Source organism: Carcharodon carcharias, chromosome 7, assembly GCF_017639515.1.
Source record: "Carcharodon carcharias isolate sCarCar2 chromosome 7, sCarCar2.pri, whole genome shotgun sequence".
NCBI lineage: Eukaryota > Metazoa > Chordata > Chondrichthyes > Lamniformes > Lamnidae > Carcharodon > Carcharodon carcharias.
In genome coordinates, this window is record NC_054473.1 from 1,023,352 (window position 1) to 1,037,965 (window position 14,614).

At 43.0% G+C, this 14,614-nt stretch overlaps 1 protein-coding gene across 3 annotated transcripts in view; it reads right to left on the bottom strand.

Moving 5' to 3' along the window:
- The window catches only part of LOC121280169 (glutamine-rich protein 1-like), a 64,099-nt gene that overhangs the window by 22,117 nt on the left and 27,368 nt on the right, over positions 1-14,614 (bottom strand). For all 3 annotated transcript variants that reach the window (XM_041191884.1, XM_041191882.1, XM_041191883.1), the window contains 2 exons: positions 13,100-13,271; positions 6,884-7,038 (listed from right to left, as the gene is read on the bottom strand). In XM_041191884.1, coding sequence (XP_041047818.1) covers positions 6,884-7,038; positions 13,100-13,271 — 327 coding nt within the window. The remainder of the gene's footprint in view (positions 1-6,883; positions 7,039-13,099; positions 13,272-14,614) is intronic.

Sequence of the window (14,614 nt, forward strand, 5' to 3'; positions counted from 1 at the left end):
TTAATATAAGTAGCTTCCAGTACAAGCTAATGTGCAACAATGCGAGCTCGACTGAAAATCTTAAATTGGTTGTCAGCATTATTCTGAGCACATTGAATTTTATTTAGCAAATGTTGTCCAATTGTGGAATCACATCTAATGTTGGGCACTATTTTGAGTTTTGCAAGCACAGCTGGTTGGGTATGGTCTGTACCTTGCCTGTTGCAAACAGCGGCTGAGACATGTTTGATACTATCTGCCAGTCTTTGGAACATATGGCCTATGTACCTAGCATCACACTGGCACTGAAATTCATATACCACATTATTTGTGCGAGATAGGCAGAACGTATTTTTGGCTTGACGGCAGCATCTTGTTAGCGGAGAATACCACTCATACTGCTACTCATAGAGCGGCGTGAAACAGCTAGTTTCACCTGTTACTCAAATTTTTGAGATACCTTTGCCTTTCCAGGGTAATCTGAGGTAGACTGGACACTGTTCAGGGCTGAACGTGACAGCCTTGGGCCTGTTCACGTGTTTATGTGATATACAACATAAAATGGTCTGATTGGGGTAGCCATTGTCCTGCAGGATTTCTTTGATGTGCCCAACTTCAGCATTAAGCTTGGCACTATTAGCAAATGGCTCAGCTCTGTTTACAAGGTTGCTGATGAGACCAATCCTATAGCGTGTGGAACTGTATGAATCCCAACGCATATGTTGACCAGTGAAGGTAGGCTTGCGGTAGACCATGGCAGAGAACCCCCTGGTAGATTTCTTAACCAGTAGGGTCAAGGAAAGGGAGTTCATTTGGCACTCCATTTCAAAGGTGAATTTGAGCACAGGATGGAGCCCATTAAAATATGCAAAGAAATTATTAAATGCAGCTGCAGATTTAAATATAGCAAACGTATCATCCACATATCAGGAATATGCGAGGGGTGGGAGGTTGGGTGTCATTCCATCGAGGACACTTTTCTCATGGAACCCAACAAAGATGTTTGGGAGAGTTGTGCCTAGAGGGGATCCCATGGCAACACTATCTATTTGGGCAGACATGGTGTTGTTAAAGCTGAGCTCAACTGCGCGAGTTGCCGAGTTCATAAACTCAATGAATACTGATTCATGGTGGCTGGTCTAGATCACTAAGATATCCAAAGACATCCTGCAGGATAATAGCTACCCTGATCCGATCTTTTTGCACTGTATATCACCTAAACTCATGATTGGGCCCAAGGCTGTCACTTTCAGTCCTGAAAAGTGCCCAGTTCTCCTCAGATCATCTTGGAAGGGCAAAGGTATTTCAAAATTTTGAGCAACAGATGAAACTAGCTATTTCATGCTGCTACTATGCAGTAGCAACATGAGTGGTATTCTCCACCAACAGGATGTCATCATCAAGCATTTTTTGTTTTTGTTTCAGCATCCGCAGTATTTTGCCTTTATTTATTTCCCATTCCTAGTTGCCTTCAAGAAGGTGGTTGCGAGTTGCCTCCCTAAATCACTGCAGTGCATGTTGTGTAGGTACAGCTACAGTGCTGTTTGTGTGGGGGGGGGGGGGGGGGGGGGGTGGAGAAAGAGTTCCAGGATTTTGACCCAGCGGCAGTGAGGGAATGGTGGTATATTTCCAAGTCAGACTGCTGTGTGGCTTGGAGCAGAACTTCTAATTGGTGGTGTTCCCATCTGTCAGCTGCTCTCGCTTTTCTGGATGGTAGTGGTCACGGGTTTGGAAGGTGCTGTCAAAGGAGCCTTGGTGAGTTCCTGCAGTGCATCTTCTAGATGTACATACTACTGCTACTGTGCATTGGTGGTGGAGGGAGTGAATGTCAACCAAGTGGGGCTGATGTGTCCTGGAGGTGCTGAGCTTCCTCAGCGTTGTTGAGCTGCACCGATCCAAGCAAGTGAACAGCATTCCATCAGACCCCTGACTTGTGCCTTGTAGATGGTGGACAGGCTTTGGAGAGTAAGGTGGTGAGTTACACTCTGCAGATTTCCTAGCCTCTGACCTGCTCTTGTAGCCACAGTATTTATATGACTGGTCCAGGCCAGTTTCTGGTCAATGGTAACCCCCAGGATGTTGATAGCGGTAGATGCAGCGATTATAATGCCATTGAATGTCAACGGGCGATAATTAGATTCTCTCTTATTGGAGATGGTCATTGCCTGGCACTTCTGCAGCATGAATGTTACTTGCCTCTGGTCAGCCCAAGCCTGGATATCGTCCAGGTTTTGCTGCATTTGGACATGGACTGCTTCAGTTTCTAAGGAACCGTGAATGGTGCTGAACATTGTGCAATCATTAGCGAACATCCCCACTTTAGATCTTATGATGGAAGGAAGGTCATTGATGAACCAGCTAAAAAATACTTGGGGCTCAGACACTAGGCTGAGGAGCTCCTGCAGTGATATCCTGGAGCTGAGATGATTGACCCCCAACCACCACAACTATCTTCCCTTATGCTGGGTGTGACTCCAACCAGTAGAGAGTTTTTCCCCGATTCCTGCTGACTACAGTTTTGCTAGGGCTCCTTGATGTCACACTCAGTCAAATGCTGCCTTTCATCACTTTACTGATGATGGAGAGTAGACTGATGGGGCAGTAATTGGCTGGGTTGGATGTGTCCTGCTTTTTGTGTACAGTCATACCTGAGCAATTTTCCATATAGCCGGGTATATGCCAGTGTTGTAGCTGTACTGGAACAGCTTGGCTAGGGGCACAGCAAGTTCTGGAGCACAAGGGTACAGTACGATTGCTGGAATATTGTCAGGGCCCGTAGTCTTTGCAGTATCCAGTGCCTTCAGCCGTTTCTTAATATCATGTGGAGTGAATCAAATTGGCTGAAGACTGGCATCAGTGATGCTGGGGGTCTCCAGAGGAAGCAGAAATGACTCGGCACTTCTGGCTGAAGATTGTTGCGAATGTTTCAGCCTTATCTTTTGCACTGATGTGCTGGTCTCCCCCATCATTAAGGATGGGGATAGTTATGGCGCCTCCTCCACCAGTGGGTTGTTTGATTGTCCACCACCATTCACAACTGGATGCGACAGGACTGCAGAGCTCAGATCTGAACTGTTGTTTGTGGAAAAGCTTAGCTCTATCACTTGCAGCTTATGCTGTTTGGTACGCAAGTAGTCATGTGTTGTAGCTTCACCAGGTTGACACCTCATTTTTAGGTAAGCCTGGTGCTGCTCCTGGCATGCCCCCCTGCACTCTTCATTGAACCAGGGTTGATCCCCTGGCTTGATGGTAATGGTAGAGTGGGGGATATGCCAGGCCATGAAGTTACAGATTGTGGTGGAGCACAATTTTGATGCTGATGGGCCACAGCACCTCTTGGATGTCCATCAGAGTTGCTAGATCTGCTTGAAATCTTTCCCATTTAGCACACAATATGATGGAGGGTATCCTCAATGTGAAGGCGGGACTTGGTCTGCACAAGGACTGTGCAGTGGTCACTCCTATCGATATTGTCATGGACAGATGCATCTGCAGCAGGCAGGTTGGTGAGGATGAGGTTAAGTATGTTTTTCCCTCTTGTTGGTTCCCTCACCAACTGCTGCAGACCCAGTTTAGCAGCTGTGTCCTATGACCAGCCAGCTCGGGCAGTAGTGGTGCTACCAAGTCACTCTTGATGATGGGCATTGATGCCCTCCCACCCAGAGTACATTCTGCACCCTTGGTGCTTCCTCCTTCAATATAGAGGAGTACTGATTCATCAGCTGGCAGGGGGCAGAGAACAGTGCATGGTTATCAGCAGGAGGCGTCCTTGCTCATGTCATGGAGTCTGGAGTCTATGATATGGACTCCCACGTTATCTCCCTCCCAAGTGTATACCATACTGCTGCCACTTCTGCTGGGCCTGTCTTGCCGATGGGACAGGACATACCCAGGGTTGGTGATGGTGGTGCCTGGGATGTTAGTTGTAAGGTATGATTCCGTGAGAATGACTGTGTCAGGCTGTTGCTTGACTAGTCTGTGGGGCACCTCTCCCAATTTTGGCACAATCCCCCAGGTTTCAGTGAGGATGACTTTGCAGGGTTGACAGGGCTGGGTTTGTTGTTGTCGCTTCCGGTGCCCAGGTCGATGCCGAGTAGTCTGTCTGGTTTCATTCCTTATTGATTTTCTAGCAGTTTGATCCAACCGAGTGGCTTGCAGAGAGCACTGATTCACTCCACATGGTATCAAGAAACAGCTGAAGGCACTGGATACTGCAAAGGCTATGGACCCTGACGATGTTCCGACAATAGTACTGAAGACTTGTGTTCTGGAACTTGCTGCGCCCCTAGCCAAGCTGTTCCAGTACAGCTACAACACTGGCATCTACCCAGCTACGTAGAAAATTGCACAGGTAAAAAGTAGGACAAATCCAACCCGGCCAATTACTGCCCCATCAGTCTACTCTCAATCATCATTAATGGAAGGAGCCATCAACAGTGCTATCAAGTGACACTTACTTAGCAATAACCTGCTCACTGACACCCAGTTTGGGTTCTGCCAGGGCAACTCAGCTCCTCACCTCATTACTGCCTTGGCTCAACCATGGACAAAAGAGCTGAACTCCTGAGGTGAGGTAAGAATGATTGCCCTTGGCATCAAAGCTACATTTGACTGAGTGTGGCATCAAGGAGCCCAAGCAAAACTGGAGTCACTGGGCATCAGGAAGAAAAGTCTCCACTGGTTAGAGTCATACCTAGCACAAAGGAAGATGGTTGTGGTTGTTGGAGGTCAGTCATCTCAGCTCCAGGACATCACTGCAGGAGTTCCTCAGGGTAGTGTCCTCAGCCCAACCATCTTCATCTGCTTCATCAATAAGGTCTAAAGTGGGGATGTTCGCTGATGATTTCACAATGTTCAGCACCATTTGCGACTCCTCAGATACTGAAGCAGTCCATGTCCAAATGCAGCAAGACTAGGCTTGGGCTGACAAGTGGCAAGTAATTTCATACCACATGAGTGCCAGGTAATGACCATTTCCAACAAGAGAATCTAACCATCACCCCATGACGTTCAGTGGCATTACCATCACTGAATCTCCCACTATCAACATCCTGGGGGTTACCACTGACCAGAAAATGAAGGACTAGCCATATAAATACTGTGGCTACAAGTATTTGGGGAGGCGATTGGGTAGTGGTATTGTTGCTGGACTAGTAATCCAGAGACCCAGGGTAATCCCCTGGGGACCCAGATTTGAAACCCATGGCAGATAATGGAATTTGAATTCAATAAAAATTAATGCCATGAAGCTATGAAACCATTGTTGTAAAAACTAATGTCCTTTAGGGAAGGAAATCTGCCATTCTTTCCTGATCTGGTCTCTGACTCTTAAAATTAGGAATGGACAATAAATGAAATTATTGAAATGCATTAAATTAATCAAACAATAAGGTCAGAGGCTAAGAACTTTGACGAGTAACTTACCTCCTGATTCCCCAAAGCCTGTCCCCCATCTACAAGGCAGGAGTGCGATGGGATACTCCTCTTGCCTGGATGAGTATAGCTCCCACAATGCTCAAGAAGCTTGACACCATCCAATTGGCACCACAATCCAGAAACATTCACTCCCTCTATCATCGACAGTAGCAGCAGCAGTGTGTACCAGCTACATGATGCACTGCAGGAATTCACCAAGGCTCCAAACCCATGACGACTACCATCTAGAAGGACAAGGGTGTAGACACATGGGAACACCACCACCTGGAAGTTCTCCTCCAAGTCACTCACCAGCCCGACTTGAAAATATATCACTGTTCCTTCACTGTCACTGGGTCAAAATCCTGAACTCCCTTCCTAACAGCACTGTAGTGGTTCAAGAAGGCAGCTCACTACCACCTTCTCAAGGGCAACTAGGGATGGGCAATAAATGCTGGCCCAGCCAGCGAAGCCCACATTCTGTGAATGAATTTAAAAACAAACTACATTGCTGCGAGTCTGGAGTCACACGTAGGCCAGGCTAGGTAAGGACAACAGATTTCCTTCTCTAAAAGGCATTAGTGAACCCGATGGACTTTTATGACGAGTTGACAACGGCCATCATTAGACTTTTAATTCCAGATTTTATTGATTGAATTCAAATTCCACCACGGTGGCATTCAAACCCAGGTCCCCAGAGTCCCTGGATTGCTAGCCCAGTGACAATACCACTATGCTACCATTTCCCCCAGGAGCTGGATAAATGCATGAATGAGAAAGAAATAGAATACGCCAAAAGGGTGAGATGAAGTAACTAGTGGAGAAGGTTCATTTGGAGCATGTACATGGACCCAGGCCAGTTGGGCTCAGCGGCCTGTTTGTGTGTTGTACATTGCATATAACTCTGGCTGTGCTGTGCACAGCTGTAGGCATTTAAAAGTTGTCTCAAGAGGACAGACCCCAAATGGAAGGTAAGACAGAAAACACCATTTTGCTTTGTCATTCAGCAGCACTTCCAGCTGCAGTAACCCAGGCATATTGCTGATGACAGTGCAGTCACATGTTTGTCAGAGAAATGGATACATTAAAAAAGGATTCTAAACCAAAATATAAAGATATACACAGATCTCGGTCAAGAGAAAGACAGTTTTATGTCCTGGGTGCAATACTTTTGTGTACTGTTTTGAAAAGTGCATATGCTAACTCATTTTTTTTCTCTTCATATTTACAGCCTGGCCTGTTGGGCATATTTAACAATTTGCCATTAATTAGCGATTTCTGGCATAGCCAATTTTATTTTACAAAGGAAACATTAGTAGTGAAAACTGCCACTGTTACCTGATAAAAGAGATAGCATTCTATATCCTTTTTCACTCACAATGTATGCACACATATACTCTCCATTTTAACAATAAATTTCTCCTACTGAATGCCACAGTTGTTTGAAAATTCTGGATTGCTATGCATATATTCAGTCAACGGGCTGTACCTTTTGTATGCAGAGACATATATAATACACCATGTCCGGGTTGTATGCCTCACCCTCTGCATTGCGAGCTTCTTTTAGCATGAGACACAGACCGTAATTTAGTTCTGCCACTGCTGATGATAGAAGATCTTCCTGGAAGCGCAATGGCTGACGCCCTTAGAGGGGAAGGAAACACCATGATTACCCAACATACTTATCAGTCACAACTTTTATGGTCAACATGCAAGATTGCTGCTATCACATGTCACAGGTACATGGAAAAGATGAACATGATACAATGGGAGTGTTTCTTTAAACAAATTAATAGTGAACAAATGCATTAATCAAATCTTTTTTGGATGTCCCAATTTCACATATCATCAAATGTTGGCTCTGCTTAAAGTAGAAGTGGAACTTACACTATCTAAAGAGAGAAAACGACAGATCAATGTTTTGGCAGGAAGATCTTTCCCCAAAATATTGGCCACAAAGAAATGGCCCAAAGTGACCTCAATTACATGCTAACCCTTCCCCCTGTAGCATTAGATTTTTTTCATCTCTATTGATTCTAGTCAAGGTAACAAACATGTTGAAGAAACAAAGGTGTATGTGCAAGCATGTTTGCGCAGTGGGGGCTTACAACAATTTTTGCGCAAAACACTGTAAGGGAGTTAGAACTGCTTTGTAGTTCATCACTGTACCCTATGTAAGCCTAAAGGAAAAACAATATGCCAGTTATTCGGAGATGAAATGGTGGGGAATAAAAGGGTAGGCCAGAGGGTTCATTGGAAGGGCCTCGAATGAGTCAGCTCTCCCTTCTGCCCCACTCCAAAAAATGGCTGACTTAGGAACATAGGACTTAGGAGCAGGCCATTCAGCCCTTCACACTTGCTCCACCATTCAATAAGATCACGGCTGATCTGATTATGCCTCAACTCCACTATGCTGTCTGCTGCCACCCCCCCCCCCCCCACAATACCCTGGTCTATCAAAAATCTAATTCTGCCTTCAATAAATTCAATGACCCAGCCTCCACTGCTTTCTGGGGAAGAGGATTCCACATTCTAATTTTAGACTGACCCTCAAAAAAAAAAAAAAAAAATTCTCCTTATGTCCATCTTAAACGGTCGACCTCTTATTCTTAAACTGTGTCCCCTGGTTCTAGTCCCCCTGACAAGTGGAAGCAACTTTCCAGTGTCCATCCTATTAAATCCCTTCAGGATCTAATATTTCAATAAGATCACTTTTCATTCTTCTGAACTCCTATAGATATAGGCCCAACCTGTTCAACCTTTCTACTTAAGACAAGTCCCTCATCCCAGGAATAAGTTGATTGAACTTTCTCTGAACTGCTACCGCAATTAATACCTTTTTTTCAAACAAGGAGGCCAAATCTGTACACAATATTCCAGATGTGGTCTCACCATGGCTCTACACAGCTGCAGTAAATCTTCCTACTTTTATATTCCATTGCCCTGACAATAAACACCAGCATTCTATTTGCCTTCCTAATCACTTGCAGTTCCTGCATACTAACCTATTGTGATTCATGTACCAGAACATCCAGATCCCCCTGTACCACCATGTTCTGCAATCTCTCTCCATTTAAATAGCATACCGCTTTTCTATTTTTCCTGCCAAAGTGAGCAAGTTGACATCTTTCAACAACTTTAGATCATGAACTCTCTCCTCCTTCCCCATCCCTTTTCCGATCTCCCCTTTTCCAATAATTTATATATATTTTTCGTTTCCCACTTATTTCCATTATTTTTAAATGTATTTCCATCCATTGTTCTATCTCTACCTTTTAGCCTATTTCGATTCCTTCACCCCACCCCACCCCCACTAGGGCTATCTGTCCCTTGCTCATCCTGCTTTCCACCCTTAATGTCCCCATTAGCACATTTCTTAGCTAATATCACCACCATCAACACCTCTTTGTCCTTTTATCTATGACATCTTTTGGCTATCTTCACCTATCAGTGGTCCTCTATCCAGCTCTACCTGTCCCACCGCAACCCACCTTAAACCAGCTTATATTTCACCTTTTTCCTATTTTCCCTTAGTTCTGATGAAGAGTCATTCGGACTAGAAACGTTAATTGTATTCCTCTCCGCAGATGCTGTCAGACCTGCTGAGCTTTTCCAGGTATTTTTGTACTTGTTCACGTTTTTCCACATTATACTCCATCTACCAAATTTTTTCCCACTCACTTAACCTGTCTATATCCCTTTGCAGACTCTCAACCTCCACTTGACAACTTACTTTCCTACCTACCTTGGTGGCAACAGCAAATGTAGCTACCATACATTCAGTCCTTTCATTCAAAACATTGGTGTAGATTGCAAATAGTTCAGGCGCCAGCACTGATCCCTTTGGCACTCCATCAGTAACAGCTTGCCAACCCGGAAAAGAGCCATTTATCCATACTGTCTGCTTCCTGTTAGCTAGCTAATCTTTTAACCATGCTAATACATTACCCCCTATACTATGTAATCTTGGTGTGGCATCTTATCAAATGCCTTCTGGAAATCCAAGTACACCACATCTACAGGTCCCACTTTATCCACCTTGCTTGTTGTTTCCTCAAAAAACCCGAATAGATTAGTTAAACACGATTTCACAAATCCATGCTGATTCTGCCTGATCAAATTATTATCCTTTAAGTAACCTGCTATAACCTCCTTAATGCTGGATTCCAGCAATTTCCCTATGACAGCTGTTAGCCTAACTGGCCTGTAGTTTCCTGCTTTCTGTACCCCCCTTTCTTGAATAAATGTGTGACATTAGCCATTTTCCAATTCACAGCAACCCTTCCAGAATCTAAGGAATTTTGGAAGATTATAACCAATGCATCTATCATCTCTGCAGCCAATTCTATTAAGACCCTAGGATACAGACCATCTGGTCCTGGGGACTTGTCAGCCTTTAGGTCTAACAGTTTTCCCAGCACCTTATCCCAAGTCATGGCAATTTTAAAATTCCTCCCTCCCGTTCACCTCTTAATTTTCAAGCAAAATTGGGGAGCTTTCCAAGTCTTCTACAGTGAAGACTGACAAAATACCTGTTCAACATCTCTGCCTGTTTTCCATCATCAATTCTTCAGGCTCTCTCCCCAGTGGACCAACACTAGCTTTAGTTGCTCTTTTCCTATTTAAATACTTGTAGAAATTCTTACTATCTGCTTTTATATTACTAGCTAGCTTTCTCTCTCTCTCTTCTTTCTCCTTTTTTTTAAGTCATTCTTTGCTGGTTCTTAAAATTTGACCAATCTACAGACCTACCATTAATCTGTGCGGATTTATACAGTGTTTCTTTCAATTTGATACTATCCTAAACATTCTTATTCAGCCATGAATGGTGTATCCTTCTCAAAAGAGTCTTTCTTGCTGGGATAAATCTTTGCTGAAAGTTATTTAATGTTTCCTTAAAATCTGCCACTGTATCTCTGCTGTCCTACCTTTCAACCTAGTTTCCCAATTCACTTTAGCTAGTCTGCTTTCATACCCTTATACTTACCTTTATTCAGGTTTAATACACCAGTCTTATACCCATACTTAAGATGAAATTCCATCATGTTATGATTGCTTTGCCTAGAGGCTCCTTTCGTCTGAGGTTATTTATTGATCCTATCTCATTGCTCATCACCAGGTCGAGAATAGCCTGCTCCCTGGTTGGTGCTAGAACGTACTGCTCTAAGAAACTGCCCCGAATACACTATGAACTTATTTTCCAGTTTGCCTTTGTCAATGTAATTCACCCAAACAACAAGATGATTAAATCACCTGATTACTAGGGTACCTTTCTTATATGCCTCATTTATTTCTTCCTGTGCAACTACCATTAGGGGGCCTATAAACTACTCCCACAAGTGACCTTTATTATTTCTTATCTTAATCCAAACTGATTCTACATCTTGCTCTTTTGAGCCAAGGTCACCTCTCACTACTGTACTAATGATATCCGTAAGTAACAAGCCACCCAAACACCTTTTCCTTGCTTCCTATTGTTTTGAAATGTCAAATACCTTTCAATATTCAGGTTCCAGCCTTGGTCACCCTGCAACCATGTTTCTGAAATGGCTATCAGTGCTAATAATTCACCCATTTTACATGCAGCATTCGGAACATTAAGATACAGAGACTTTAACTCTGCCTTTTTACAATTTTTACAATTTATGGCCTTATCTACTGGTGCACTTTTAAGTTTGTACATTCTGTCCCTTCCTGCCACACTCTGGATTCATTACCCAAGTAGATAACCTGCTGTTATCTCATCATTACCTTTTGATTTACTACATCTCCTCTTGCATGAACCCTTCCCCCCCGACTATTTAGATTAAAGCCCCCTCTGCCACCCCAGTTATATGACTCGCTGGAACACACTTCCCAGCATGGTTCAGATGAAGGCCACCCCAACGGTACAGATCCTGCATCCTCCCCTTCCCACTGCAAGTCCCTCTCTGACCCCGAGCAGATTTTTTTTTTTTTATTCGTTCATGGGATGTGGGCATCGTTGACTAGGCCAGCATTTATTGCCCATCCCTAATTGTCCTTGTTCAGGGGCCATTTAAGAGTCAACTACATTGCTGTGCACCTGGAGTCACATGTAGACCAGACCAGGTAAGGACAGCAGATTTCCTTTCCTAAAGAGCGATAGTGAACCAGGTGTGTATTTACAACAATCAGCAACTGTTTCATGGTTATCATCAGACTTTTAACTCCAGATTTTTGTTGGTATCAAATTTCACCATCTGCCATGGTGGGATTTGAACCCAGGTCCCCAGAGGATTACCCTGGGCCTCTGGAATAGTAGTCCAGTGACAATGCCACTATCTCCTGAACCATGGCACTGGACAAGCAACACAGCCGTGTGGACGCATGCTCTCGATTGCAGAGAACTGTGTCTATCCCTCTGACTTTACTGCTCTCTACCATCATTACATTCCTATTAACTCTCCCTGCTTGAATGGCTTCATGTACCATGGTGCCATGGTCAGTTTGCTTATCCACCTTGAAGCTCTTGCTTTCATCCATACAGGTTGCAAGAATCTCGAACTTGTTGGGCAATTGCAAGGGTTAAGGCTCCTCCACTTTTACTTTCTACATCCCCATACCTGGCTCACTCATAGTCACACCCTCCTGTCCCTGAACATAAACCAAATCAGAAGGTCCTATCATAAGGCGTCTGATTGCTTCCTGGGATAAAACATCCAGGTAACTTTCCCCCTCCCTGATGCATCGCAGTGTCTGCAGCTCGGCCTCCAGCTCAATAACTCTGAGCTGAAGCTCCTCAAGCCACAGACACTTACTACAAACAGACATGTTTGGCCTGGATCACACTGGTGTCCAGGAGGTCCCACCTATGCAGTCACAACACATCACCTGCCCTGCCACTTTTATGATGTGTTAATTAATTTATTTTCTGAATTAAATATAATTACTCTCACAATTTACTTCTGCTGGTAAACCTTAATAAAACCTTACAAATACTAATAAATTAGATTAATTTTCAAAGGAAAATACTCACCAACCACTTACCTGTTTCCCTGTGACATCAGGCTTTGATTCTTTTTCAGTTGTGGTCCATCCATAGGCTTGACCCAGCCTCAATGTGAACTCTCGCCACCCTCTCCTGTCTTGCACCTCTTTTCAAGACTCGCCATGCTCTCCCCTCTTGCTAAACTTAATTTAGGATTGCACTGGCACACACTTCTGGAGAACATGGTAGAAAGCTATAGGTCTGCTTGCCCTCCCTGTACATTCAATATTAATGTAACTTTAAAAAACTGAGACAGCACTACTTTTGAAGGTGAATAATTTTCTCCAATTGATTATCAGCTCTTTTGAAGAAATACCTTCAATACTGAACTCTTCAATAACAGCAGCTACAGTTTTGGAAATTCATGACCAAATCAAACACCTAATAATGCATCCAAACTTTTATTTATCCCTACTCTGAGAAAAGTAGGGGTGGGGGACGGAAAGATTTGTTCAATCTTTTTACACAGCTCCATTTTACCAATTGAGGCAGTTAAGATCCTTGGTAATAATCTGCCAAACCACAGCAGGCTCAAATGCACTGCACAACTGCATCTCTGGCCCAAGTTTCCACTCTTGAGATTTTTAGTTCCAGATGTCTTGAGGTCACACAGCCCAAAACACTCCTGCATTTAACTGTACATGAATGAATAAAAAAAAAAAATTAGTATCTTACTTCAGCTGTGATAATACTTACTACCAATTGGAGCTGGCCTGTTCTCAGAGTCCTTCTCAAACTCTGCATTCTTGGTCTCTGCCCAACTTTTCCAGACACCAAGGCCTTCCTCTGGTTTCAAGGTGTTTGGCAAAAGCACTTCTGGAGGCGGAGGTGGTTGAGATTCCACCTCAGCAACCTGCACTGATTGAGCCTAGTGACGAAAAAGGAAAATGCTTTCAGAATGCTTATAATGCCTTAGTAAATTCAGGAAACATTTACCCGCTAAGAGCAATAACTATAAAACAGCACAAAACTGAAAGAGACTAATCAAATATGGGCTACGCATTTCAAGCTGCTTTATCCTGTATGTACAGGATAGATGAGGCCCTGCAAACCACTTATTGGAGTTTCACTCTTTTCTGTAACATTGCTCCCTTAGGCTTTTGGGTTTTATATCAAACCTTTTTCTCTCAAGCTTTTATGGAAATAGACTTATTAATGTAAATTGCCCTTGCAGAGTTGAGATATCCGGGGTTTAACAGTTAGCTTATTAACACTCTGCTAACTGAATTAAGTTGCTTCATACTATGTTTTACGCTCAGCTCAAATTGGCAGGCATTATAAGCTTGCATGGGCAGCCATTAAATTTTACAATCAGAAATATCAAAAATTATTTCACAAAATGCTAATACATGAAACAAATGAGAAATGTGTTAATTATATGGAAGAACTGTTTTTGAATATAAGGAGTTTTTTGCCAAAGAATTCCAATTACTGGCAAGGCTGAGTCAGTAATTGTCTTTTTCCATCTCTTTGGAACCAGTCTAGACAACTTCTCTTCCCTTGTGTTCAGGAATCTAAGTTTCTGATCTGCAGACACCAGGATTGTGAGTATTTTTTCCTCTATACCCTGGTTTAAAACTTAGGGTCCTACTCTTACTTTTCAAAAATAGGAGAGCCACAAAAATATGAATCTCATACTTTTGTTATACACAGGTCCATATGCAAGTTCAATTAAATAGCTACAATCCAGGTGTGTGTGTCTAGACATGTTACTAGAGGCTGACAACTCAATAAATCATTAGCTCAAGTTCATAACATCCCACAATTGTTTAAATTAGTATGGGCGAAATTGAAGGCAAAGTACAGTAGCTCAGGAATTAAACATCTCAATTTGGTTTTTGATCAACAACCAGAATTTGATCCAATTAAAAATGAAATATGTATAATCTACATATTGGTAACAGATTCTTCCAGAAAAATGGAGGAGAATGTATTATGAACTGTTTTAATAACCAAATTCTGTTAAGGCACAGGGATAATGAAGAATTAAGAGGTGTTACATTTATTTCTCTTTAAGTTTTGAATTCTTAAAACTCCATTTGAAAATCAATGTTCAGATTGGAATTCAGTCCATTTAGGAATTTCCAGCCACCTTAAAGATGTATTATGCAAACTCAATGTTTCAGATGTAGCAAAAACCAGACAAAAGCATTTCCACTGGAGCTCTATATAGGAAGAATGAATATATATGATCACAGCTTTGCATCTGTT